Here is a 27,405-nt window from a genome sequence, read left to right on the forward strand (position 1 = left end):
CTACACCGAGAGCTCCTGGACTCTTAGAGATAAATGCAGAAGTACAATACTCAGAGGATGAAAGTCGGGGTGGCAGGACGCATGTCATCTGCTGGATCTCACTGAGCCGATTTAAAAGGTACAAGATCTGGAAGACGGGTATGTGAACCTACCAACAGCACTGCTACCTTCTGCCAGTACCTAGATGGTTTCTTTGTCCCTAGAAAGCCGTTTTCTGCTTAAGAAGCTCTAAAAATGGAAAACCTACCATTTTATCAAGTAATTAGTTTCATAAATTAATTCCTTCCCTGAGAGAGATTGGGGAACAATCAATCACTGTGTAGGTTAGAAGTTTTCAAACTAGTACACAATCATTTTGCATGCAATGCAATTTTATAAAGCAGAGGCCTTCGGTTATGCTGGTATAATACCCATATGCAATTTATATACTAATAAATTAAGGGGAAGAGTGCATTTCAGATTTCTTCCACTACTTGTGTATTTAACTCCTAAAAAAAGATGGCTTATAATTCTGTGAAAGCCTAAAATTTATATCTATACCAAGTATCCCAGTTTAGTTTAACAACAAAAAAAGTAGCCTTTTCCCTTTAGGACTACCATTATTGTGGTTACTTAGGTTTGGGTAAAAAACTTACAAGCAAGCACAAAATGGAAAACAATAAATATCCTAGAATAATGCTTTTCATCAGTTTGTGTAATCATAGGGAGCCATAGGAGAGAGGATGGCTTTTTACACTATTCCCATTTCTTTCTTTCTTTAATTTCTCAGTATTTCCCTAAGAACCTTCTCGAAAAATGTTCATACGAGAGGTTCCCGGTAACTTGGGGGGAGTGGTCCTCAGGTCTGGTTCAGGGAGGAACTGAAATCACAGACATCCTTGCTTTGCAGGTAGCAAGTGCTGGTTATGGGCAAACTAGAGAAGTGAGAGGAGTGGATAGTCTTCAGAGGTCTTCCTTTGTTCATGGTCATCAGACCTTGCATTCTTTAAATTTTTAAGATTCTATGCATTCAGTTTCTACTCTGGAAATTGGAACCTACTGATACTGTAACAAGGCTACCAAAGTTTCTGATTTTACAAGAAGTACTAACTAAGGCTTGAATAAGAATCATCTGAAGACTCCCTTTCTAGCAAGTTCCTCACCTGTTGAAGAGGGCCTGTCTTCCCAGGCCCACCCTGGCGTCTGCCTGTGGTAATCCCCTTCTGAATGTACAGAGGAGACAGAAGAGGGCCTCTCCGTTCCTAAGTAGCCTTGCCCAGGGATAGGAGATTTAGATTTCCTGCTGTTTGACTTGCTGATCAGCTTTGGTTTGCAAACTCCTCCTAAAAGTGAAATAAATTAACTATTGACACAGAGGAATTATGTTCTCAACTTAAAAACCTACCAAAATGCTGATGACTGTATAATGCTTGCTAAGAGTAAGAAGCAGAGTGGCAGGTAGCATGAAGAATCCAGGTCCTAATACCCAATGAGGTTTAAAAAATTAATATTTAAAAGCCTGAATTTACTTGTAGCAACTAAAATGAGGGGTGTGCCCTCATGCCATAAACTTAAAAACATGTAACCAAGGAAACAAAATTTCTGGAACATCATTTCTTTCCTAACATTAGAGCACGGAAACTAAGGAAATTAAAACAGGTTGACAAAATTCTTAACTACTCACTACCTCTTCACCCACCACTTTAGAGTGAAGTAGAGGAGTTCATACACTACCCAAGGAAATTTTATGTCAAAAGAAAAAAATGTAGAACAGAAGCCCCTTCATGGCACTGCTGGACCCGAGCAGAAGCTTGGCAGGTTTTGGTGGCCCTTGCTGTTATTCCAGGCTCTGTTTCCCAAAGTTTACAGGAGTGGGATGCCCCTCTCTAGAACAAAACATTAAAGAGATCTCAGAAGAGATCAGAGCCCTGGTGAGCAGCAGACGGATTCCTCAGCCCCAGCACAACTTCACGCCAAATCCTGTGGCTACAGAAAAAGGTGGGTAGAATGCCCTCTATGGACTCCTTGAACTCTATAAAAAGAAGAAGTGCAAGTCCTTGATGGTAATGAAGAGGATATCCTAGGACAAGGGAGAAAGATCTTCGTATACGGAAGAGAAACTTCAAGATCTATGAAGCCAGTTTACAAAAGGAGCTCAAAGAACAGATGATAACCACAAAGGCTGAGGTGAAAAACTTAGGAAACAAGACACAGCAAAGACCAGAATGGACACAACAGGAAGAGGAGTAGTACAAAGGAAAAATGAGATACAGGAGAAGCCACAGAAAGAGGTCAAGAGGCCTAAAAATCATTAGGAGATAGCAGATATGGTGAAGACTCACCAGCAAAAATATAATTATGTTTTTGAAACGGAAAGACCAACAAAAGAAACAAAAAGAACATTTCCATAAGCGTAGAAATCAACACTCAGACACAAACACACTCACTATGCTCAGTGTTCATTGTGTGTCAGATTTTCCTAACATATTAGTTAACTTACTGAAATTGAGGAAAAGAGGATTCTTTGGGGAGGTAAGTTTCACCTGCCAAAAAGGGGGACATCTGACCTTATTTCTTAGACAGCAACTGACGGCAGGAAAAAAAAAAAAAAAAGGTGATGGGAGTCTACAGGATGTTTTGAGAAAAGTGCCACACTGTCATTTCATGTCTAAGGGCAGCAAGAAGACACTTGAGCGAGAATAGTCTGGGAGTACTGCACCCTCCTCAAGGAAAGGGGTGTGAAACCCAGAGCAAATGCTGCCACGGGAGGATCACACAACCACAGCCACAATACTACCACTTGCAAGTTTACTAAACGTACACGTCAGTCAGCACAAATCAGGAGGTAAGACCAGAAAGAGGAAGACCACGCTCCTCTTTGAGAGCAAGAAGTGAATTCATATTGTCCTAAAATTAATATATGTCATTAAAAAAGATAAAAACCTGATCTCTTTTGATCTTTTTCTTAACCTTAGTGAGATCTTTTGCCTGATGTTAATAGGAAAAAACCCTAAACTGGTAATAACTGTGGACCTGCAGGTAAATTTTCAAGCAAAAGAGATACTAGTTCTCAAAAGATTAAGAAAAAAGGGTTTAAAGGAAGCTTATAGTCAGTTTTCCGGGTGCTTGCTTCTACCAGGATGTGTGAATGATCTCGTTCTAATGTCTGTCTGTGTGTCTATACAGAGACACTTCTAGAACAATGCTTCTCAGACAAGAACACTTTCCTTGCTCTTTACAGCTCTTCTTTTAAGCCTATCACCTTTTTAAAATTCAAAAGCAGAATATGAAACTGTACTTGTACTACAATTAAAATGTGTTGATCCAGATAAGGACTAGATGCAAACAAAAATAAAACCCAATGCTGAAGGGTGTTGTTCTGCATAAAAGTTTCCATCTTTTTTGAAGTTTCTGTTCGTGTTACTAAAATGTCTGAGGAGAGTTTAAAAACAAAACAAAACAAAAACCCAACTTACTGTAAGTAACTAACGCCCTGAGAGGTGACTCTGAGAGCACGAAAATGAGCTCTCATGGTGATGCATTCATTACAACTTGGGAAAGGCAGCAGCAGGGCACAAAAATGCACACTGTACCTGAATGAGGTGATGGGTCCCCTTCCTCTCTCCGGGTCTCCCCGCTGGTTACCACTGAGGTGTTGGCACCACCAGGCACTACACCCACAGGTTGGGACATGACAACTCCATGCTCCTCAACTTTGTCATCAAAGCTTCCCATGAGAGCCTTCCTGATAATGTCTTCCAGACCAAGATTACTCGCGGGATCAGCGAAAGAATGACCTCGAGAGCTGACTGAGCCTGAAAGAGACAACCACAACATTTCTGCTTACTTCTGAAAGGCAAAACAAGCAGCAGAAACGGACAGACTCCATCTGCTCTGTCGGCCCATGGAACACAGTGTGTGGCCAGCTGCCTGCAGCACCGCTGAGGCCCACAACCGGCCGCCTTGACCCACCAGTGAGAACTCGGGGAGAACGAATCAGTCACCCACTTTTATTAAAGTTAACCATTTTCTTCTCCCTAGTTTCTATGCTGTTCTTCTCTTTGTTCACTGATCTTTCCAGAAAGTATTTCTTGAATCTCAACTGTTTTTATTGCTGACCATCTCCTCTCAGACCAAATTATACGCTTTCACTCACTTCTGCACACTGGAGCAGTCCCCTGGTACGCAGTCGGTACTCAATACGTATTTGTTGGACTGACCGCTTCCGTGTACTGATTTCATAGTGGCAACTATATTGTGATGTGAAGCTTACCTGAGGTAGTGACTGCTGGCAGATTAAAGATCTCAGTTCCTGGCTGAGCGGCTGCTGTATTAAACAAACATTCAAGTTAACTGAGGTGTGATAATCAAGTACGCTGAAAGAGATAAAGTCTCAAAACCCTACAATAAAATTAACCTTTTTATTTTCCATGATCTCAACCTTCTTTTTCACCAGTTAAGTGAAAATGAAGTGAAAGAAATAATTACTTTTTTTAAAAAAGAATCAGGCAATAAAAAACTGGATGAGGTAGGAAACTCTAAACAGGAACGCTATACCCAGAGGCGGGGAAGAGACTGCACTGCTGGAGAAACAGGAAAGGGGTCCCGGTTGCTGACGAAGAGACCTGAGCCTGAGGCGGCCTGACCTCAGGCCCTGCGGGGAAGAACATGAAAGTGACCGTGTGCTTCCCTAACTATGCGACTCCTCTCAGCGTTCCCAGGAGGAGACCAAGATTCTGCCTGTTGGTTCTTTTCATTCCCCCTCAGCCTGTGATGTGTCACTTGCACAGTCTGACAGCAGGTGGGGCAGCCTGGGAACTGCCTATAAAGCACAGAAATGGGAGGAATCTGGGACCACAAACGTTGTGTTCATCACAGCCTCCAGCTTGATGGTGAGAACTGGAAAGAGAGAAGACTGCAGGAAGTACGTGGGCGGCTAAACAGGTGGTCCCAGAGAATGATGGGGGGTGTGGGGTGCGTCTGCAGCAGGATGGACTCTTCCCTGGAGAGGAGACAGTCTCTGAAGCCGGGGGTGCATGTGCCTACAAACTAACTTAATCAGAGAAACTTTAAATTGGCAACAGGAAGAGGAGCAAAATCTCCAGGAAGTCTATAAAACAAGGACCGTGTCTCTACTTATCTCTACTTATGGGTCAGGTAACACGGAGGGTAAAGAAACTGAACCTGAAAAAAATACAAAGTGACAAGATAGAGCCTCCCCGCACTCCTGGAAGTTTGTGGAATAGGGCTCAGTCATTCATTTGACAAGTATTTTTTTTTTCATTTGACAAGTATTTAATTGAGCAATTATTTGGTTAAATTGTAATAAAATCACCTTCCTACTGATCAAAATGGTCAGATAAAGATGCTTCAGGTTTTCAACCAATGAGAACACTAATCCTGCCCTTAAAATGGATTCCTTCCTTTGCCTCTGGAACTCACGGTTCAGTGGGGTTCTTTCTGAGGCCATCAGAACAGCATCACGGGGGTGCCTCAGTGAAAGTGCCAACTTCTCAAGTCCTCAGGCCTGGACGCCAGGACTATGATATTAAAAATTTGAGGCCCCCTGCTTTAAGGCAGATAGGCCAGCTTGTGAGAGAGCATGATAGCTTCTGGAACGAGGAGCAAGGAAGAGTAGCATGTGTGAGCCATCTGGGAGGCAGGCTCAACAGGAAGAGGCCCAGGGGGATGATGTCGTGACAGTGGAGCCACAGTGGAAGTAAGCGTGGCCAGGGAGGAGGGGCGATACACTTCTGTGCGTGGAGAGGGCGAATGCTAATTCAGTGTTAGACATCTCAGAAGCCAGATGTTTAAGAAAGGTACATAAATAACACTCAGTAGAAAAAGCTGAGCTCAAGATACAAATTCAGGAGTTCTCAGCACAGTTTAAACCCCAGAGTGGAGGATTCGGGGACTTTACTACATGAGGAGAACACTGGGAGAACCAGCATCCGAGGGCCAGGCAAAGCAAGACTGAGCTGCTGAGGAGACCACACGGCCAGAGAAGTAGGGAAAAAAACAGGAGAACGTATCTGAAAGCCAAGAGAAGAGAATATCCCCGGAAGAGGAAAGTGGCTCACAGGAGAGCAAATAAAGTAAGTTCGTTGTAAAGCATTACAGTTAAAAAAAAAAAAAAAAAAAAGCATTACAGTTTTTGAAGAATAAAGTCACTGATGTCCTCTGTGGGCATGCCCAATTGAGAGTTGAAACAAGGTGGTCTTGGTTGCTGATGGCTTGAATTTCTCAGTTCTGTTTTGAGATCTGAATGTGCCCTGGGGACCCATCAGCCTGTGGGTTCCTTAATACAGTTCCTTAATTGTCCTTTTCACAATGGAAAAGGATTCTGGCGATCACAACATCCTCAAGCAATTTTGTTAGTATTTGCCTTAAGACGTTAATAAATTCTATCTTCTGTTAAAGTTAGGTACTTGTTTCACTATATATTTCAGAGTAGAGACCATCTGTCATTGTACAAGCACCCAGCACAAAGCCCCACTCAATAAATAATTGAATGAATGAATGAGAGCTACTGCCTGAGGACAATGGAAAATAGAAGATAAAACTATAAAGTAGGCTGCTTCAAGTCATCTGGCACTTCCAAAAAAATTTTTTTCCCACGAAAATGGCAAGACCAAGACTAGAGAGGATGAATGCAAACCACACAAAGATGAAACCATTCTAAACTGGCTGCTTTGAAATCTGTAATGTCCCCATGCTCTCAGACTCCTCTCTGGGTTCTGAGAGAATTTGAAGATGAGAGGGCCATACTCTTGGTGACATCTGAGGCACTGTAAATAACAGATGAAACCAGGGATGAGGCGGGAAAATGTCATTTTTTTTAAAAAGAAGAAAGGGTATCTGTAAGCCTCATAGCAATGCTGGCTGATGTTCAAAAGTATTTATCTTTTAGATGATATGTTCCCACTTCAGAAGAGAAAGTTCACAAACAATAACTGACACTGGGCTCATCCTTTATTCTGTCTGATGTTCAACTTTTATTGATCACAAAGTGTCAGATCCAGAAGCACATCCACCTGGCAGTTTGTAGTTCATTGCCCACAATTTCTTTTGACAGGGTCAGGAGACTAGTAGATCACAGAAATAAAGCAGATGGTGGAACACCCAGATCCAACAACTCGCTGCATCACTGGACATACTCGAGGAAAAGATGGAGAAGTGGGATCGAGCAATAGTGTGAGTGCCGAGGAGCAGAGCATGAGGAAGCTTCCGATGAACGCATGCGTATCACCCCAAAGGGAAGGTCTGGATGCCACAGAGCTTTGTCCTGCCGAGTATCTACCAACGATGCGGGTGGTGATGCTGTGAGTATGGAACTGTTAGAAGCCGGTGAGCACACTACTGGAAGCATGGCACGCCAGGGTGTGACCACAGCCCCATGACCCTCTAGTTAGGCAGCCTATGCTGCTTACCAGACCTCTGGGTTTCCTCATCGGCACAGTGGAGACAATGACACTAGGTAGCGTGTAGGGTCATTATGAGGACATAAGGAGTTTACACGTGCTTACAAGTGCCTAGAGTTCTCTCTCCCCCTCCGCATATATAACTGTATAGCTGCCTGCTACCATTATAATTGTTAATCGGTTTTACATGGTGGATTGATCCATTTGCAAATGAATGCTGAATGACTGTACTGACATCCAGAAAGACTGTGCTGGGGTGGAAAAAGTAACTGAACAGCACAGGCACAGCCTACCTTGGCCTGTACTTGGGAGTTAGTAACTACAAAGACACACCAAGGGAGAGGTCTGGGTCAAGAGCAGCAGATCAAGAGACCTTGCTATGTATACTGGTTTTATGTACACTGTAACCTAACTATATTAGTTGCCAAAAACCCTCCTACAAACTTAAGACTCCCTTGATAGTGATGCATTTGGGATAGATCATACCATGCTACTAACAACCTACTGAGAGGCTGAGCTAAATAAAGTGGTTTTCTGTGGAGAGCATTCGAGATAATAGGGATGCTCAGAACCAGCATGTGATGAACAGCAGATGAAATGGGATGTTTCCAGAAATAAGACTTGAAGGACATAACTTGTCTTCAAATGGCAGAGGAGAGGTCACGTAGAGATGGCCCAAAGGGACAAAACTAAGAGCAGTGGGTAAAAAAAAAAAAAAAAACTGCATAAGAGCTGATCCAGCCCCACGGAAGGAAAGTTTCCCAGGCCCCACGCTTGTTCAGAGAGAATGGGCAGCTTCAGAAAGCAGTAGTTCTTGCTCTCTAGCAGGCAATCTTCATGCACTGGCAGACATCTGGGAAGAAACTTTAAGATCAAATGTGGTTGGACAGATGCCTACAATGGCCTGCAGACTCAAGGATCGCATGAGAGGCAACACCGGAGAGATCATTATTAATGCAGGTTTTATTTGGGGATTCATGAAAGAAATCCCACTTACCCATATCAGAGTCACCTCCACCAGAGGAGTTCAACTTACGAAAAATCTCCTGCTTCTTTGATTTAACCATGGGTGACGTGTTTTCAAGCTTGGTGAAGAATGAAGGCAAGTAGCTTATACTCCCCGGCGAGCGGGAATCATTCCTGTGGGGACACAGTTGTGTCTATTATTAGGTCTGTTTTTGTCATGTGCCTCAAACCCTGGGGACTTCCAAAGACTATCTGGGAAAGCTACCACTTCCCCATCTCATGTTTGTGGTCACAACCTACATCATATGACAAGACACAGACAAATACATGAGCACTGTCATAAAATTAGGACTGAAATGGTGATAATCTAGGACAGAGATTCTTAACAAAGACCAAATAAGCAGCAAATGGGTGTTAACAGGTAAACTTAGAGAAACAGCTCACCATGATGCCATCTACTTAACAGCAAGACTCTGGTATACTTATGGCTGCCACATAAACCATGAACTATTCTAGCAGAACTACTTTGAAGTGTGATAAATTATAACTAATAGCATTACTTACCTATAAAACAGCAAGAGCTCATACCTAAGCAACAAACCCTGTGGACTTCAACAGAAGAGCTACAATGCAGAAATAAAACTGACTCTGCTAGAATCATTTCAAGCCTCCCACCAAATGAGCAGAGTTTCATATAAAAGATTTCCAAATTCATTTGCAACTTCCTATATACTAACACATTTTAAACAAACAGGTTTCCTTTAACAGCTCAAGACCACCAATGGTCTAGCCAGAGCTGGAGATGATACAGCAAAGAATATAAGGAAGGCTGTTGATAGCTTCATCTAGTCATGTGGATTCAATCATCATTCAAACTTAAGAATTCCTAATATATGTTGAGAGACAAATATATCACAGAATAATGAGTCAGATGTGGCCCCTGTCCTCAAAAAACCACAAACTTAAGGGGAAACATAAATATACAATTAAATTTAACATCCTCCCCTTTCCAAAAATGATTTTCTTCATTTCATCAAAAGGTACCAATGTACACTAAGTATAAACAACTTAGAACACACTCTAGGAAATGCCCTGGCAGTGTGGAGTGAGACCTTGGTTTAAAGCTCCCTCTTTATGTGACTGTGGGCAAATCCTATATTCACCTCTTAGAGCATCAGGGGAGGGTGCTGTACCCTCAGGAAACCAGACATGGGGACCGAAAGACATCTGGGGACAGCAAGCCACTTATCATGGACAGAGAAGTGTAAGGACAGAAGCGTAAGGGTGGAGTGGCAGGAACCTGCTCATGAAGGAACTCAAATGCCAACCTAATGACTTCGAGCTTGAGTCCATCAGTTTCAGACAAACCACTCTAGTAGAAGTGGACCATGGAAGGACCAAATCAAAGGTGACTAATCCAGATGGGAACAGAAAATCTAGTAATACATAGGGGTTAGGTTAGGGTTAGAAATAGGTAAGAAAAAATACATGAAGCAGTTCAGCAAAGGTGCTTCCATGTACAGACCACAAGGCTTATTAGTACATGACAAGCACTCACAGTGGTTGGAACGGGTGACCCCTGGACAAAAAAGTTTAAAAAAAAAAACATCTAGAAATGCTTCAAGAATAATGAACAATATTTTCTATGACCTATTTAAGTATCACTTTTTCATAAAATCCCCTAGCCTTAGATCACTAGGAAAACAGAGACTTCAGGATCCTTCAAGACACCTATCTTGACATACAACCAGGAAGGAGGAGAAGTGCATGCACGCGCAGAAGCCGCCAGCCAGGAAGCACACCAGGCTCCTCACCTCTGTTCTGCAGGCTCTGCTCCTCTCTGAGACAGTAGCAGCATGCTGTCCTGTTTCTCATGCACAACTGGAACCTGGGGCGGGGAGATGGGCTCGTAGGACTCAGAAGGGACATGACTCCTCTCCGGGGATTTTCCAGGCCTAATATTATAACATATAAAGTATTAGATTATGCTCCGGGGCCCACCTACAAATTAGCTGAAACAGAAACTGATTCTCTTGTTCATTCAGGAGAAGGAATAAAAGTTGTTGATTTACATCAGAAGAAAAGCTGCCTCAGGTTTTCACTATATACCTGGTTACCAAAGTCTGCTGCCACCACTTTATCCATCCACACATGCTAGGCACCCCTGGACAGACAGTAGCCGATGCTCGGCTGAGACGTTGAGGTCACTGTGGGCTTCAGTGCCATCATACCCCACCATCCCACCTTTGGCCGGCTATTCCCGTGAGCCCTCTACAGGCTTTTGCTGCTCACCAGGCCTTTCCCCATTAAGTTAAGATTGCAAGGACTAGAGAACCTAACTGAACCCTGAGCACTTGTCAGCGGAGTCATCAGACAGGCCTGAGTTACATCCTTGTAGGGCTGAGCAGTTCTCTGCAACTTAATGGTCTCTTCCTCTGGATACTATGTTGGTAAGAACAACATGAGGGAAACCCTATTTAGACCAAACAGAGTTTCTGCCTTAGTGATCATACATTTAAGAGCCACCCCACCTGTGACCTTTAAGTATAATTATAAATGGGTATATGCCCTGTCACCTCCTTTCCCAATCAGCCCCATCCAATTTTAATAGGTGGCCATTTGTAACCATCTTTCTTTGAGTTCTATGGTGCTTACTTCTAAAACTCTAAAATCTTATATTTTTCTTGATTTATCAAAGCCAAAACAGTAACTATCACCTCTCTTCCATGAAAGATGAAGAACCTGACTTCTGAATACACATTAACATACCAACTGCCCAGTGAATATTCCAAGGATTTACAAAGGGAAGACCCTCATTTATACTCCCCAAGCAATAAAGGTAAATAAGTTTTAGGTGTAAGTAAGGAATCCCTTATTTTAGGGGATTTGTAGAGAATAACAGTAAAACAATATATTCAAGCTGTTTTACTGTTGGGAGATGTACACAGAGTTTGAAGTAAAAACCATACCTTCCCCTAGATTTGTCCACAAGATTCTCTGGAGAGACCCTTGACCCTGGTCTTTGATGGTGGACAGACTGAGACTGGGATTCTGGGCTGTAACGGTTGGATGTTTTAGTCCTCACAGGTGTGGACACCAAAGCAGATGGTGAATTTTGGAATGTAGAAGTGGGAGGCTGCTGGGGAGGCTGTGAGGAAACTTGGTTTCTAGCAAAATCTTGGGTGATAATTTGCTGTGAATGAGAAAAGAAGGAATTAGTTAAACCATTGAATATTTGCCCAAAAATATAGCATAAAATACCTGGACATCTTTTTTTGTGATTCACCCCCTGTGAAATGTGCCTAATGCATGGTCAGAAAGAAAAATGAGGGACACCTGGGTGGCTCAGTGGTTGAGCGTCTGCTTTTGGCTCAGGGTGTGATCCCTTGGTTGAGCGTCTGCTTTTGGCTCAGGGTGTGATCCCTGAGTCCCAGGATCGAGTTCCGCAATGGGCGCCTTGCATAGAGCCTGCTTCTCCTGTCTCTGCCTCTCTCTGTGTCTCTCATGAATAAATAAATAAAAAATCTTAAAAAAAAAAAAAAAATGAATGGAAGGACTTACACAGATGTGATCAGCAAGCGTGATCAGCCGGTGGGTCCTGGGCACCTGTGCCACCCCGTCGGCCTGTGAAGATGCAGGCAGCTGCTGCTGCGGAGACAGTGGTTCCTGCTGCGGTCGATAGTGATGCAATGGTCCTTCGTACTGTCTGCTGGCTTCACCTAGTGGAGGACACACAGATGTCTTATCAGGGATGCCCCTGCCTTTCACTCATCATCAAAGATCAAACATAACTTGGAGAAGCACATGTGAGGGGTATGGTGCCTATCTCTGAGCAGAATTCAGTATCTTAGTTTTGAAGGGAAAACACTTCCTAACAGAGATGAGGACTAGAAGAGAGTGAACTGTGAAAGCTTAAGGGAGCAAACACAAATACCAACTATTTCCTGTATCATTACATATAAATAAAAGAGTGATCAATAAAGCTTAGAAACAACTTTGCCCTAGCACAATTTTAAATGTCTCTACAGCAGACTCCTATAAAGGTCACTCTAGGACAAAACAAACCAAACAGTTACTTTTTAGAACATGGCCGGACAGCTAACCAGAAGCAAAAGACAAATGCAGGTATGAACACGTCAGCTGGTGGCTAAAGAATACACACTTTCTGCTTGGTTGGCCTTCACCACCTCGGGCGGATAGGCCTGCAGTTTCTCCGGGGGCGGCACAGGTGAACTGGCAGGGCTGATCACCTCAATAGCATCGCCGGGTGCTTCATACCGGTGAGAAGATACTTTAAGAAAAGTAAAGAACCTTATTTTAAAACTCATCCTGTGAAAAGCTGCAAAAGTTTGCATTTTTCAGACCTATTCACATTTTTTTTTTTTTTATTCTCAGAAGTGTTTGATGATAAAAACCAACTTGATGCCCTGGCATCAACGGTCCGCAAGTGCTTCCTCAGGCCTCCTCGTGTCTGTAAGGAAAAGGGTTTCCTGAAATTGTGTGGCCTCTGGGACCTTTAGGTGAGGCAGGCTAGGGGACAGATTTTTTATATGCTCCTGGCAGCTAGAGAATGCCTCCCCCAAGGAAGGACACTCCTCAGAGGAGGCGGAACAGACGGGAGAGTAGATCTCAACAGTAAATCTCACCATCCCTGATAAATTAAAATTCTGTGGGACAGTCGGCTCTTAGAAAAACTTTCAGGCTACAGAGTTGCTTCATTACCATGATGATTTTAAAGCTACAGGTTAAGTAACAGTAGCATTACTCCAAATGATTTCTTAGCACCATGACACTGTGAAAATACAGAGAAATGGTAGGGAATGTCTGGGGGAAAAAAAAAAAAAAAGCAAATTCACTCCCCTGGCAGAAAGGATGCCCACATCAGAGAAGGCCCCTTGAAGTTCCCAGGAAAACTGACCAAGGGTCCAGGCAGCTGTTGCAGTCATGCTGTGGCCTCAGAACAAGGGGATAGGATTGTAACCTCATGCTCTGGAACCTTCTGACTGAACAGGGCACTTTGCATCTACAGGCTGCAGAATCTGAGAAAACTGTCAGAGGCCCAAAGGGTCTATGTATGACTGGCTGGATCAGCAAGTGTGATCAGTCAGTGGGTCCTGGACACAGGTACAGAAGCTCAGGCTCCCACCAAGATCCTGCAGAACTCAACCAAACAGCCCTTTCTTCCTACCCCTTCACCAGGCCATACAAGGTGCAATTAGCTGGGTTCCAGTATGCTCAGGAGAGTGGAAACCTGACAAGTGGCGATGGAAATGATTTTTCGGGAACTAAAATAAATCATCATATTCAAAGTGATTCAGGCTACTTAGCGACTTTGGTCCTACTGGCAGTCACCACTGGTGATTGTACCCAGCACCTTAGAGCTGCCCACCACATCCAGTATACAGTCAATAAAAGTTTGCTGCTGAACTGTGTCCACACTGCTCTTGACACCTGAAGGCGAAGGTGCTGTGCTTCACCTTCAGGGGGAGGGAGGCTCTGAAGGGAAAAACTGAAAACCACACAGAATAACAGTAAACAGCCTGTGGGCTTCACACAAGTCATTTACCTAGTGATAAAAAAAAATCCCACTCACAGAAGACAACAAACCTTCCATTTTCAGACCTTCTGAAGGTCAGAATCCTAGAGCAGGGTGCGGTTTGTGATGCCAACTGCAAAGGACTAGAGAACCGTGCGCCCTGGCACAGAAAGCCACGAGCTGGCTGGACCACCAGGCACGCTGGTGACCGTCCTCCAGGCAGGGTCCTGCAACTGCAGATCCTCCTCAGCTAGTGAGTTTCTGCACATGTAGTATCTACTCTGTAGCTGTTCATACTCCTGGGCAAACTTCAATTTTCTGTCTACACAATAGACTACCAAACTGCCTGCTTCTTTCCAAAAAGCTCAGCCAGGGAGTAGATGTTTACCCAAACAAATTATAATTAGGCATAGGGGTAAAAAGGATTACATGTCACATACTGATGCATAAAAAATCTCCCAACTTTCCTCAATTTCTTAACAAAAACAACAGAGAGATGACCACATCTGGTTAAATTATTTCAAGTATTAGTAGATATTTGCTCAAATACCTGATTCTTCCTTCAGGAATTCCATACAGAATTTAGGCAGTCGTTAAATAAATTTGAAGAACTCTTCCAGCATTTTACTATAAATCTGTGAACTCTTATGGACTCACAGGGTAGATGTCAAAATGACTAACCAGACTTGATAAAATCCAACTTGCAATGATAGCAAACTGGTGGTCACCAGAGGGGCGCTGGGGGAGAGGAGTGACGGGAATGAAGGATACGCTTATCACGATGAGCACCGAGTCTTGGACGGAAGTGCTGAATCACTATGTGCTACACCTGAAGCTAATACCACACTCTATGTTAACTATACTGGAATTAAAATAAAATTTAAAACCAGTTTAAAAAAAAAAAGATGTGTGAAAACAATTTTAAGACAATGAGCACACAATAGGAAGATATGCATAAAGAAGGAATAAAAATGACCAATAAATATATGAAAAAAATTTTTTTTAAGATCCAGCTTGCAAAAATGGTGTAATGTGAATACCAATGACCAGTAATATGGTGGTCTCACTTTTTAAAAATTTGTGTCTTAGAAAAAGGATATAAGAGGCTTTGGGGTATCAACTTAAATACTGAACCTCATCCTAGAAAAACGCTTCTCAGAGGCCTTGGTAACCTCTTTGACGTTTCAGACGCCTGAAGATGTTAATGAACTCTGCCCTGCTTTCCCACTTGACCTCTATAAAGGACATGGTGTTTTCATGGAAAATACTTTGGCAGGCATACTTAAGAAACTCTGAAGTTTAAATAATCATGACAAATAGAAGAGACACATTTGCACTACTAACCCACAAAACCTTTCCATTACATTTACTCTGCAATCAGGATATTCTTTAGATCATATTCTGCTTTACCTAAAGAATAAAGTAATTCTTTACTCAGACATCACATTGCAAAACTCAGATTGAGATACATACAGCTACTAGAAGAGTCTGAACTTTGAGAGCCACGTTCCCTTGCATCCTTGTCCGAGGCAATTTGCCGGGTGATGATCACGTCTATGAAGTTAGCTGCAGTAATGGTAGTCTTCCCTCGGGTCCTTAGCTCTTCCTCATATCTGGATTTTGGAGGAGGCCCTTTATCTTTCCCAGCCTCAGAATAAACTACTGAAGAATGAGGCTGGGGCTTGCCACTTGGAAAGGCTGCAGAAGTGTACAGACACTGAACAGATCTCTTCTCCACCTCCAGGGTTTTCTGCTCTAGCTGCTGCTGTTCACTAACTGCTGCTGACCTGCTTCTCAAATTTTCTTCTAACCTGGCAGCTTCATGCTTACTCTCTTTCGTTTTGGAAACCTCCATCTGGGGGGCAGAGGCTGCGGCGTCCACAAGGGCAGCCAGGGCGTCCGCAGCGGTGCTGTAGCGGGAGGCCGGCAGGCCTTGGCTTATTGACGGGCCCCCAGCGGGCAGCGGCCTGCAAATAAAAGCAAACCACACAACTCCGTGAAGGGCAGGTTCTACTGGGGGGTGTGCTGGGGAGGCAGAAGTACAAGCTGCAACAACAAAACGTGTTGAGCGGGCAGTCAACTGCCAAACCATCACAGTCACAAACTTACAAGTGTGCAGTATGCAACAGACTGCTAATTTTGGTCAAGATGTCTATGAGGGACTTACATGATTCGTAGCTGAGCACTTGGATCCAAAGGTGTGATCACACTGGTTCCATTGGTTCCCTGGAAAACGCTGGGTCTTTGCTGCAACATGGTCTCCTGAGCTCTGACTGAGGGGGACGGCGAGCGGACATAGCCATGACTGCCAGGTCGGCCAGGCTGTTCTGAGCCTATGAAAGTCCCCAACCCCCAAAAAAGGAGAAGAAAAAAAGAAAGGCCATAAGGAAGAAGCTAGAGACAGTGACTTTTAGGGACTCTTCATTTCCTAATATCCCTAAACAGAAAAAAGGAGGTAAGAAATTTGATATCCTGCTTTTTACCTTTCTAGAAATATGTTCTATTAAGAGTTTCTTAGTAAAAATGTAGTAAAACCACACTAGTAACTCAAAACAAAAACGTCAACTATCATTTGCTGTAATTCCATTTTTGTGACAAGTTCCTACCTTGATTCCTGAAAGAAACAAAAGTAAAACCAACAATCAAGTACAGCTGATCCTTCAATAACAGGGGTTTGAAGTGCAAGGCTCCACCTACATGCATGTGAACTTTTGAAAACACAGCACAGTACAGTGGATGTATTTTCTCTTCCTTACAATTTTTTTTTCTTCCTTACAATTTTCTCATGTTCTTTTTCTCTTACTTTACTGTAAGAATACAGTCTATGTACATAGAACATACAAAATATGTGTTGATCTGCAGTTTAGATAGTCAGTAAGGCTTCTGGTCAATAGCAGGCTGTCAGCAGTTAAGTTCTGGGGGGCCAAAGTTCTGGTTGGTTTTTCTGGGAGGGGGTGTCAGCGCCCCTAACCCCTGAGCTGTGCAAGGGTCAGCTGCACTCACACAAATCAGATAAGTTCATCTCTCATATTTTCCCTCAGACTCTGGAGTGTTGATCATTTCCAGAATCACACTCAATACAGCCACCTATGTATGACGGAAACAGCACACTGCCACCCCGCTCCCCACCGGGGTCTGAGCAGCTTCAACCCACTGCAGCTCATGCTGCTCCACTCTCTCTGCCTTCCCCAGAAGACCTGCTCTCAGCAAGCTCTCTGGACACATCGTCATTCACACTGCCCTCCCCAAAGGCTCAGCTCCACTAACTACACTTTTTCTCCCCAAGCGCTGAGATGGTTTCGTTCACTGACCTCAGCAACCCTAACGAAGCTGCAGTGTGGGCTTGATCAGCACTCCTCACTGAGAAGACCTCAAACTCTCTCTCATCACTTTCTTCTCCACCTCATCTGCTCTTTGTCTTCAGGAAGGCTGGCAGTGTCGGCCTGCACCCCCACTGCCACAGCACAGATCACCTCGTTCAAGCTTTGTAGCCATGTTCTCCCTTTTGACCACACGACAGCTTATATAAGCATTCTATCTTCCTGGATGAGGAATTGCTATTTACGCTTTTTGTACCTCCGAAAAGACTATCCCTATTTACACTGCCCCTGACGATGTGTGAGTCCGTGTTGCTTTAGGCACATCAACACAGAATATTTATCACCTTTCTAAATGTCTGATGGAGAAAGATGGTATTATATATCTGTATTAGGGTACTACCTCACAATTCACTAACACATTTCCCGTGCTCACTTAATGATTTTTTACTATATACATACAGTAGGTTACTGCTAAATGTCTTCAGGCTTTGCAACCACTGAGGTACTCAAGGTAAGTCCTCAGGAAGATATTACTAGGTGCAATATGAAGACCAGCTCTGGGCCCCTGCTCTACACTGCCACCACTTTGGAGAGTTGTCCCCATGACCATGAGTGTGACAGCCTCCCCATGCTGTGTCCTTCTGTTCCACATCCACCTCCCTTGCTGTACCCCTGGCACCTGGGTTCTAGCCCCACTCAAGCCCCTCATCATGTCGCCTGCCTCCCTGCAGAACAACAGTGCCCGTAAGTCTCGGTGTCCCCCAACCTTCTTCCTGTCTGTCTAATCTGTCCTCATACCGCAGCTCCTCAGCACAGCCTGTCCTAGTGTCCGTGAGTTTCCTTGGCTGCTTTTAGCTCCAATGAGCTCTGTGCCCTGTGTGCTCAGGCCCCACTGAAGCCAACTGCTGGGGTCAAATGAAAATGATGCCTTCCTCATGAAAACCTCATCTCCTGTTCAAAATTCACATCTGCACCATTTCAACTCCGCCTATACTTACCCTACTTCAGTTAAGGTGTGAATTACTTTTTCTCTCATGATTCCCATGTTTAAGATCAGCTTGGCATCCCCTTCAACAGGAAGCCCAATGCCCCATCATCCCAACATCCCAGGAAGGTCTGCTGATGGACAAAGGTGTGCTGCTCACCTGGCCGAAGGTAGAGGTCTGAGGACGCCGCCGCGGCAATCCGCTCCCGCTCCTTCTCCCGCTCCCGTTCCCGCTCCCTCTCAGCGCTTGCAGCTGCTGCCAGGTGCGTCGAGTGCCCTGGAAAACACAGACATCTGCGACTTAAAGACAAAAACATCAGCCTGTCAGGGACGAACGTATTTTAAATTTTTAAGTGACTGAAAATTTTTCAAAATGCTCCAAATTTGAGATGCAGACAGTTTAAGAGTCTTGGATGACACAACACAAGCTAACACAAGCTTTTGGGATATTTCTGGTGTATCTGGGCATATAAAAACTATTATTAAATATTTAGTGAAAAACAGGAGGCCAAGGGCGCCTGGGTGGCACAGTCAGTAGGGCATCCTACTCTTGATTTCAGCTCAGGTCGTGGTCTCAGGGCAGTCTCAGCCCCATGTCGGGCTCCACCCTCAGCAAAGTCTCCTAGAGTTCTCTCTCTCCTCCTCTCCCTTTACCCCTACCCCTGCTCTCTCTAAAATTAAAATAAACACATCTTTAAAAACAAACAAACAAACAAACCAAAAACCCCCAAAAACCAGCAGACTAAAAGGGGGAAAGTGTCCAAAACGCCTTCGAAGGCTACGTTATAAACACTTACGCACACTGGTCCTACCAGAGAGGTGCATGACTACAGTCTCTTACCTGGAGACATAGATGCAGAGTTGTATGGCCTGGGAGGGAAAGTAATCTGTGTACCAGGAATATAAGTGATTCTGTCCATGGGAGGAGTACTGGTTCCCCCTGGATGAGGCACTAAAATTGCTGGAGGCATATTGGTCAGGTCAATGATTCCTGCTCAAAAGACAAATATGATAAAATGATGTTAAATGTCAATTTTTCTGAAGATACACAGCTTTTTATAATCGTTTCTCTCTATAGCCCCATGATACTTTGTATACAGCATAAATAAAAATGGTTAAGATCATCATGACTTTGTAAGACTTTCTTTAATCTATAGAAGGCTATGAAATACTATGCCCCATACGAGTCACCTAAAAGCACGGGCAGATTGCAGAGAGATAGACAGCCAATTGAAAAAAACAATGATCTCAAATAGCCACCACAACGAATTGGTTTAGTTAATTTCAGTCCTCACCAAAACACCCAATCTTGACCCATTACTTTATCTGCCTTCAATGGCTGGAAGCTACAAAAAAGAAAGTGTAGGACTGCCTTTTCGTTCACTCAGCAAATATTCATTGCCTCTCAGTACACCTAACACACTGCAGGGAACCTGAACGCAAAGACACGCACCCCTTGTTGCTGGGTAAGGGAGACCCAGCTGTTGCTCCCGTGGGGAGAGGCCTCTAGCCACGTCTGGGCGCAGGTTCACTTGCATCTGCTGTGAGGTAATGTAATCGTTGAGGATTGTCTGTCTTGTGTTCTCCATTGCATAAAGCTGGTACTGACTTGGGTAAGCCGGGGTCGGGGAGAGCTGTCTCTGAAACAGGTAAGCAGCGGCAGCTGGTGGAGAGAATCAGAGAATGGCATTTAGTGGAGTCTAGGGGAGATTCATTCACTAACTGTCACCTGCAGGAAGGTTGAGGCCTCCTGCTGCCAAGCTAATACACATGTGCAGCTTTGGGTGGGTGGCACGTTACGAGGAGAAGGGAGATGTGTGGTAGACCCTGATATGTCACCCACGTGAATATATGCATTCTCACGTCAGGTGTAATGGAAAGGGGGGAGGAACTAGACACGGTCCAAGGGTGAAGATTTTCACTGGTAGAACAGGAGCTAAGAAACTTCCCAAGCAGCTGCATTTCCAACCTTTGCCATGTAACCTAATGGTATTTTCACCCCAGTATCTAAGAGCTGTGTTTGAAAATAGAATTATTTTTATAGTACTGATCATTCAACACAACCAAACAGAAATACATGTGAACACACTTTGAGACACAGAACGACTTTCCTGGGACTGAGAATGCTTAGTCTACAAGCATTTAAGTAATGCATGTGTTTAGAGCAGAGATTAGCAAACTTCCTCTGTAAAAGGCCAGATGGTAAATACCTTCTGCGTTGTGGACCATATGGTCTGTTTCACCTACTCAACTCTGCCATTGTAGCTTGAAAGCTGCCAGAGACAAAACAACCACAAACGTGGGTGGGCCGGGTTCTAATAAAACTTCATTTACACAAATACGCAGCAGGACGATTTGGCCCCCTGGCCGTAGTTTGACAGCCTGGGTTAGAGCATGACACAAGTTGCTACGAAGGGGCAGGGAGGTATGATAAAAAGGAGAAGGTAACGTCCCATTTGAAACATTTAAATCCAGCTCCAGCTCAAAAATAACAAGCACACAAAACTGCTCTAAAATGAGGGGCTATGATAAGCACTACATTGAAGTATACACATTCCATTTTGCCTGAAAATGTGAGTGAACTATTTTAAATCTCTAGAAAAACAGATGACAAGTTTTCTGGAATGTCTGCTTCCCCTTTCTTCATCCGGAACCCCCAGCAGAACAAGTCTGTCAGTGGACTCTGTGGGAACTTCTGCCTCAGTTTCTGTGAGACAGCCCCTGAAGAACTAGGTGTAGGCTTCTCTGAAACCTAATGTTCTCAAGTGATAAATAATTTGATGCTGTTGATATAGCCTTCAAAAGATAAAATATTTGCCCCAGGTACCTTGCTTCTATAAAATATAACTAACCCTTAGAGATCTTGGCATGCTGGTAATGAAAATCTCCTAAGGACCATGGTAAAACATAGGTATTATTTCTCAACTTCAACTTGAAGGATGTAACAAACAATTGAGGATGGAGAAGAGGTCTGAGCAGAAAATACACATCTGAGTATGGCTCAGCAGGCAAGAAGAGCAGGGACTGAGCAGAGAGGACAGGCTGGAGCTGGCACATGGACGGGTTAGGCCAGCCACTGATACGCTGAGTCACTCCTTTCCCTTTGTAGAGCATGCTGCCTTGGGCAGATTGTCCCCAGAAAACCTACACACTCCTACATCCATCGTCAGAAGGGTGGGTCTGTTCAAAAGTTCCTTCCAGTTGTACCTGCTACTGTAATTACATAACTTATTGAGGTAACCCGGAGGTTGCTGAGAGAAGAATGAAATGAGTTGTTTCTCTGGAAACTGAGTTGACTACTTTGGAAAGATTCAATACAAAAGTTGAATCAGGTGTGGATGAGACAATTTGGAAAGACTGAAGAAAACAATCTGCAAGGATTCTGTATTTAAATTGCTTTGAAGCAGCTTTAAATTCTAGCTTCACTTAAAAAATCAAAACTGCAAGGAAATGTATCACTTAGATTTCATCAGTAGACCTTGACCTTACATCAGATCACCGATGAGGTAAGTGAAGGTCTACTTCGTAAATTTAAATGTTTAAGGGGCGTCCGTCATTCAAAAATAATTCTTTACATTGACCCACTTTTTCAATCAGCTTAACCAAATGCCATTCTGATTTTTAGTCCTATAATGGGAGCTGGTAATATTGTTTCCTGATTTAGGAACTGGTAATTAATGTGGTGGTGGTGGGGGGTTGTGTGTGTGACAGTTCAGTGAGCTGCACACATATATACAACAGTTTGCATATTATACTTTAATAAATAAATAGTTTAAAAAATCAGACAGGTGTATTATTTCTTTGCCATAAACCATCCCTACACCCAGTGCTTACCAGGATCCAGAGCCCTGTGAAATGGCATGGCTGGATCCAAATGTGTGGGAAGATGGCTCCGATAAACCTCTCCTGTGGTGTTGCCCCTATGATGGGGATCAAAAGGGCTGTGGCTTACTACAGGGTCCACCCCAGGTACTGGAGACTTCGCTGGTATACTTTCCCTCTGGGTAGGGGTCAGTGTTGATTTTCTTTCATGATTGGTAGACTTGCTAGAGGAAATCGTAACTGAAAAAAAAAAAAAGGCAACACCATAACTTCTTAAGAAAACTTGGGAAATCAAGTCATATAGTCGACCCCTGAACAATGCAGGGGTTAGGGACAGCAACCCTCCATACAGGGAAAAATCCATGTGCAACTTCTGATTCCCCAAAAACTAACAGCCCACTACTGACCGGAAGGCTTACTAGTGACATAGTCAATTAGTGCATATTTTGTATGTTTTATGTATTGTATTCTGGATTCTTACAATAAAGTAAGCTAGAGAAAAGAAAATTGTAAGAGAGGCGCCTGGGTGGCCAGATGGGTCTTACTCTTGATTTCAGCTCAGGTAATGATTGCAGGATTGTGAGATTAAGCCCTGTGTTGGGCTCTGTGCTCAGCAGGGGAATCTGCTTCCCTCTCTCCCTCTTCCTCTGTCCCTTCCCCAGCTCCTGCACTCGCTTTTCTCTAAAGTAAATCTTAAAAAAAAAAAAAAAAAAAAAAGGACAAGAAAATTGCAAGAGAAAAATATGTTTACAGTACTGTACTGTATTTATCCCCCCTCACCCAAAAAAAAAATCCACATTAAGTGGACCTGCATAGTTCAAACCAAAGTTGTTCAACAATTTATTCATTTCTCACTCAAACAATTACAGACTGTATTTTATATTTTTATCTGCTTCCACCTAACATTTAATATTCCATCTTGAAAAACATGCAAATATGAAGAACTAGCAGAAGCTTTTGAGATTTGGAGATTACCAGCTCTTGGATCCCAGCACCATTTTATCACCTAATGTTAAGATTAAAAATGAAGTTCAGCACTCCTCTTTACAGCCCATTAGAAATGATCTTGTTTTCTGTAGGACTCCAACATTTCAAATTCTTCTCCATCCCCCGCGTACCAAGTCATAGCTCCCTCCCTCTGTCTGTGCCGCCAAGCCTCCCTGCTGCTCGCCCGTCACTACGTGATGCCATCTTCCGTTGCCCTGGACTTCTACAAAGCCTTTCTCATGAGCTCATCAACGTCAACCACCTCCCTACCTCAACCTCTTCTTTTTAAAGGGTGTTACTCAGAAGTTATTAGATCATTCCCCCAATGAACAGCATATATATCCTGACACTCACTGGCTGTCACCTTCTGCTGTTTTAATAATTGTGGTAAAACACACAGAATATAAAAGTTACCATTTTGAAGGGTATGATTCAGTGGCATTAATACACTCAGGTTTGTGCAGTTACCACCACCACCTAATTATTAATATTTTGAGAATATCATCTTTGCCATGATTGCACAAATCTATCTGACAAAACCAAGAAATCATGCTGGTTTACTACATCCCCTTCTGAGCCCCAACTTGCTCAAACATGGAGTGCCTTTCCCCTCTGCAGGGCAATTCTCCTTCAGAATCAGAGCCTGAGGCTCTGCCTTCACCACTCTGCCCCCCAAGTGGGTACTTCCCTTTCTCTTCCCTCCAAGATGGTCCTCTTCTCCCCCGCATGAAATACTGCTCACCTTCCCAGTTACCCCAGCATCCTGCCAGGACCTCACACATACTGCAATAAAGCTGACAGAGTGGCTGGGGATGTTGTGAAGGGTCACAGGTGGTTTCAGGGTTCATCTGGTAAAAATCAATACCTCTCACCTTACAGCATACCTGCCCGCAGCAGGGAGCCAGGGGAGGTAGCTGACACCACCACCAGCAGCAATGGCTATAACAATATTTCACATTTACTACGTGCCGGGCATCACTCATGCTTTCCTTTCCAAGTCCTTCGAACACATGGCCTCATCTGATCTTTCCAATGGGCAGTGAGGTAAGTCTTAATATGACATTACCATTTTACGGATATGAGGAAACTAAAGCCTTAGGAAGCGAAGTAACTTGTCCAAGGTCATGCAGAAAGAAGTATCTCAATTCGAGTCCAGGAAGTCTTGCTCCGTGGCCTGAACTTTCAACCCCTACACCAGAGCCACTAACCAAACAATGGTCAACACGGACTTTCAGAACACCTTGTAGGATTACCTGAATATCCACTCTAAGAATAAACTTACTCTAGAGCATTTCTGGACTCCAGCATACTTTATGCCTGATGAAAGTATTAGGTATTTTACCTACCATTATACCTACTTGCAATTTGGTAGCCTTCCATATAGCTCTCCTATCAAGCACAACCTACAGAACTTGTGGCAACCCAAAGCTAACAATCTGACATTTACTTTTTGCCAGAGGTGGGAAAAGAGAGTGCAGTCAACATGAGACCAGGACAGAAGAGTAACGTACCATCAGCAGTTCTGTTCATCATAGGCGAGCCTCTGGATATGGTGTTTGGATAACTCACAGGTGTCCGCCGTGCACTATCATCATAAATCCCTGGGCTCAGTTGTGCCTTGGGAGCTTCATGAAGTGTTGACCTAAGAACGGAGGGGCCAGAGCTTACCACTGATGTATGTCGGGAACGCACTGGCTCGCCTGCTTTCACATCCTCATATTTTCCCCGTTCTACCGCTTTTATGTTCTCTGGCACAATTTCCAGTGGAGGCATTCCACGGGATAGTTTGTTAGGCCCTGTGATTAAGGATTTGACGTTGTGTTTGATGGCAGATTGACCTGAGTTGCTGTCAAACTTTATTGGTGTACCCTAAAAGAAAAGAAACACTCATTATAGGTAGTCCACGGCATCCAAAGATTTCTTCCATCTCAGGTCAGCCAGGCTCATAGCAATTATAATTTGCTCTGGCAACCTTTACTATCTGTATGGATGTGGATATCTCAATAAAATGCTCACAAATCCAGAGCTGCAGACTTTCTTGCAGTGTGCATTCCACAATACAGACACAAGAGAAACAAATAATAAAAAGTGTACATAAAACTTTCACTTTTACTTCTAAAAGATCTGACATCCTAAGAACTACTTATAATTATTAAGTCATGCTCTTAAAAATGCCCCATGACTATTACAGTCTGAAGTGGAATGGCTGACAAAAAGCACCCTAATGTAGTTACCTGGGAGATGGAACCCTCAATTATTGGCCTTGTGCTCTGGACTACTTCTGGAGTTTTTCGGCTTTCCTGAGTTAAAATATCTTGCCGTGGAATCTCATGAATGGAACGCCCCATTTCTTTGATGGTGGTAATGCCATCATATGGTTTCCCTTTGGTAATGGCGCCTTCAAATGCTCGTATGGGAGGACTCTCCCTTTTAATCTGTTTGGGATATTTAAGACCATCTTCAAAGCTGTCTGTTGTTGCTCTTGGTGTGCCTTCAGGAAAGAATTCAAGAAACATACCTATTATAATAATGCCAATGGTTGCATAACAATGCAACTGAACTGTACACTTAAAAATTGTTGAGACAGTAAATTCTGATACATGTATTTTACCACTATTTAAAAAAATCAATACCTTGTCAGCTTGCAGTTTCTAATCAATTTTCTGTTTATAACACTAAGTCGTCATTTTTTTCAGGTGATTCAAGATTTAATACACTGTTCATCACAATCAGAGAATGGTTCTTACATAATGAAGATGCCTCTATATTCAAAGATTAGGTAACTACCATCTTCAAATAAACTAGCTCAGAAACAGAAGAGTTAAAATCAAGACTTAAATATCTAATATTTCAAAAGGGAAAATACTTGAAAAGCATGTTTCATGCACTGCAAATTAATGACAAACTACTTGGCCAACGGGCAGTCATGAATAAAAGCCAAAACAAGCAAAAAAAGTTTACCCTGCATTATGGAACCAGACAGTACAGTCCTTTCTTTGAGGTCAGAATGAGGGCTCCCCCTGGGTAATGCTCGGCATATCAGCCCTTTCAAAAAAAGAAAGGATTCAAGTATTAAACATAATGCGGATATCAATTCACGTATACTTTATACTGACCTTAGAGTATATACTTTTTGATAAAAGCTCTATGGAGAAAGATATCTTAAATTTGTGAACTATTGAGAATATCATGGAAAAAATAAAAGTTGTAAGTACCCAACATGACATCATTTGTTCCTTTTCAACATTCTACTAAAGAGAAAATAGCCACAGAAGACCTCTCTTATAAACCAAAAAGGAAAGACACTTTCAAAATTACATCTAAAATCCAATGCTGGTCAAGGTGAGAGGACACACAGAGGGGTTGAGAATCACCATTAAGCTCTAGAATAGACTTCTGAGAGATGGAAAACACAGAAGATGGCTGCACTATCTCAAAACTGGTAAAATACATAAATGAAAACATGCAAATCAAAATGAGAAAGCTGTAAATAACCTCTTCATAAGTTTCGCGTCACATCACAATACACTTGAATCAAGGATTGGAAATAACCACACACAATTACCCTAAAGGTAAAGGGAAGTAAGATTTTTTTTTTTTTTAATATGGAGAAAATCCAACTCTTAGAAAATTACGCAGGACTTCGAAGATTGAGGAATCCTTATCCTGTTTTTAGTATTTCACCTATATTAACATTAAATTGTTGAGGCAGGTTAAGATTTAAAGAAAGTGAGGCATTAACAAAATAAAACCACAGGTTTTTAGTAGTTTTGATATACATTCACTGATGTAGTGAATGTGTATCAAACATGGGGTAAGTTTGTATCATGTGGTCAGCACAAGTTTGGACAGCTGTCTAGGATCCCCACACAATAACTACAATCCCTTAATTTACAGAGGATTAAACTCCCACAGTGAAATTCCTCAGTAAACAGTGCAGCAGGATTTCAAATACAGGTCTTTGTTCTATTACATCATTTTAACTACCTCACAATGAAAAACCAAGTTCTCAGAGTGAATTTTACATTTTTCAACTCACTTAATTAACCCTAGCAGGAATAGTCTACAAATTACAGGGGCATTCTACTAGTTATCTATGATATGACCCATAATGTTTAATTTTTACTTTCTTCCACTGTCATGTATTTGATTTATATGTACATATGAATATAAATGTAAACATGTCAACTAGTTCATAACAATATTAATTATATGTTACATATTATACTATAATATATAATGATATATTAATAAAAGTTTCATTTATATATTAACATGAATATAAATTTCAGGTACAAATGACAGAGACTGAATACAACCTAACCCAACCATGCAAATTTGCTGTACAAAATTAAATGTATCTAAATAAAGTTCTGGAAACAATATTTT

At 42.8% G+C, this 27,405-nt stretch overlaps 1 protein-coding gene and 1 long non-coding RNA gene across 22 annotated transcripts in view; one reads left to right on the top strand and one right to left on the bottom strand.

The window, feature by feature from the left end:
- The window catches only part of NCOR1 (nuclear receptor corepressor 1), a 150,201-nt gene that overhangs the window by 1,433 nt on the left and 121,363 nt on the right, over positions 1–27,405 (bottom strand). For 15 of the 21 annotated variants that reach the window (XM_072820979.1, XM_072820994.1, XM_072820992.1 and 12 more), the window contains 17 exons: positions 25,978–26,061; positions 25,251–25,507; positions 24,528–24,885; positions 22,042–22,269; positions 19,661–19,870; positions 19,049–19,198; positions 18,368–18,484; positions 16,070–16,235; positions 15,376–15,869; positions 12,529–12,657; positions 11,928–12,085; positions 11,336–11,559; positions 10,181–10,321; positions 8,398–8,540; positions 4,253–4,306; positions 3,573–3,794; positions 1,143–1,322 (listed from right to left, as the gene is read on the bottom strand). In XM_072820979.1, coding sequence (XP_072677080.1) covers positions 1,143–1,322; positions 3,573–3,794; positions 4,253–4,306; positions 8,398–8,540; positions 10,181–10,321; positions 11,336–11,559; positions 11,928–12,085; positions 12,529–12,657; positions 15,376–15,869; positions 16,070–16,235; positions 18,368–18,484; positions 19,049–19,198; positions 19,661–19,870; positions 22,042–22,269; positions 24,528–24,885; positions 25,251–25,507; positions 25,978–26,061 — 3,315 coding nt within the window. The remainder of the gene's footprint in view (positions 1–1,142; positions 1,323–3,572; positions 3,795–4,252; positions 4,307–8,397; positions 8,541–10,180; positions 10,322–11,335; positions 11,560–11,927; positions 12,086–12,528; positions 12,658–15,375; positions 15,870–16,069; positions 16,236–18,367; positions 18,485–19,048; positions 19,199–19,660; positions 19,871–22,041; positions 22,270–24,527; positions 24,886–25,250; positions 25,508–25,977; positions 26,062–27,405) is intronic. The other 6 variants (XM_072820998.1, XM_072820995.1, XM_072820996.1 and 3 more) reach the window with 5 other exon arrangements.
- Positions 23,484–27,401, top strand: LOC140630556 (uncharacterized). Its single transcript, XR_012028284.1, has 3 exons — positions 23,484–24,060; positions 24,474–25,795; positions 26,274–27,401. It is a non-coding gene; the product is annotated as an uncharacterized lncRNA (long non-coding RNA).

This window comes from Canis lupus, chromosome 3, assembly GCF_048164855.1.
Source record: "Canis lupus baileyi chromosome 3, mCanLup2.hap1, whole genome shotgun sequence".
Taxonomy (NCBI): Eukaryota; Metazoa; Chordata; class Mammalia; order Carnivora; family Canidae; genus Canis; species Canis lupus.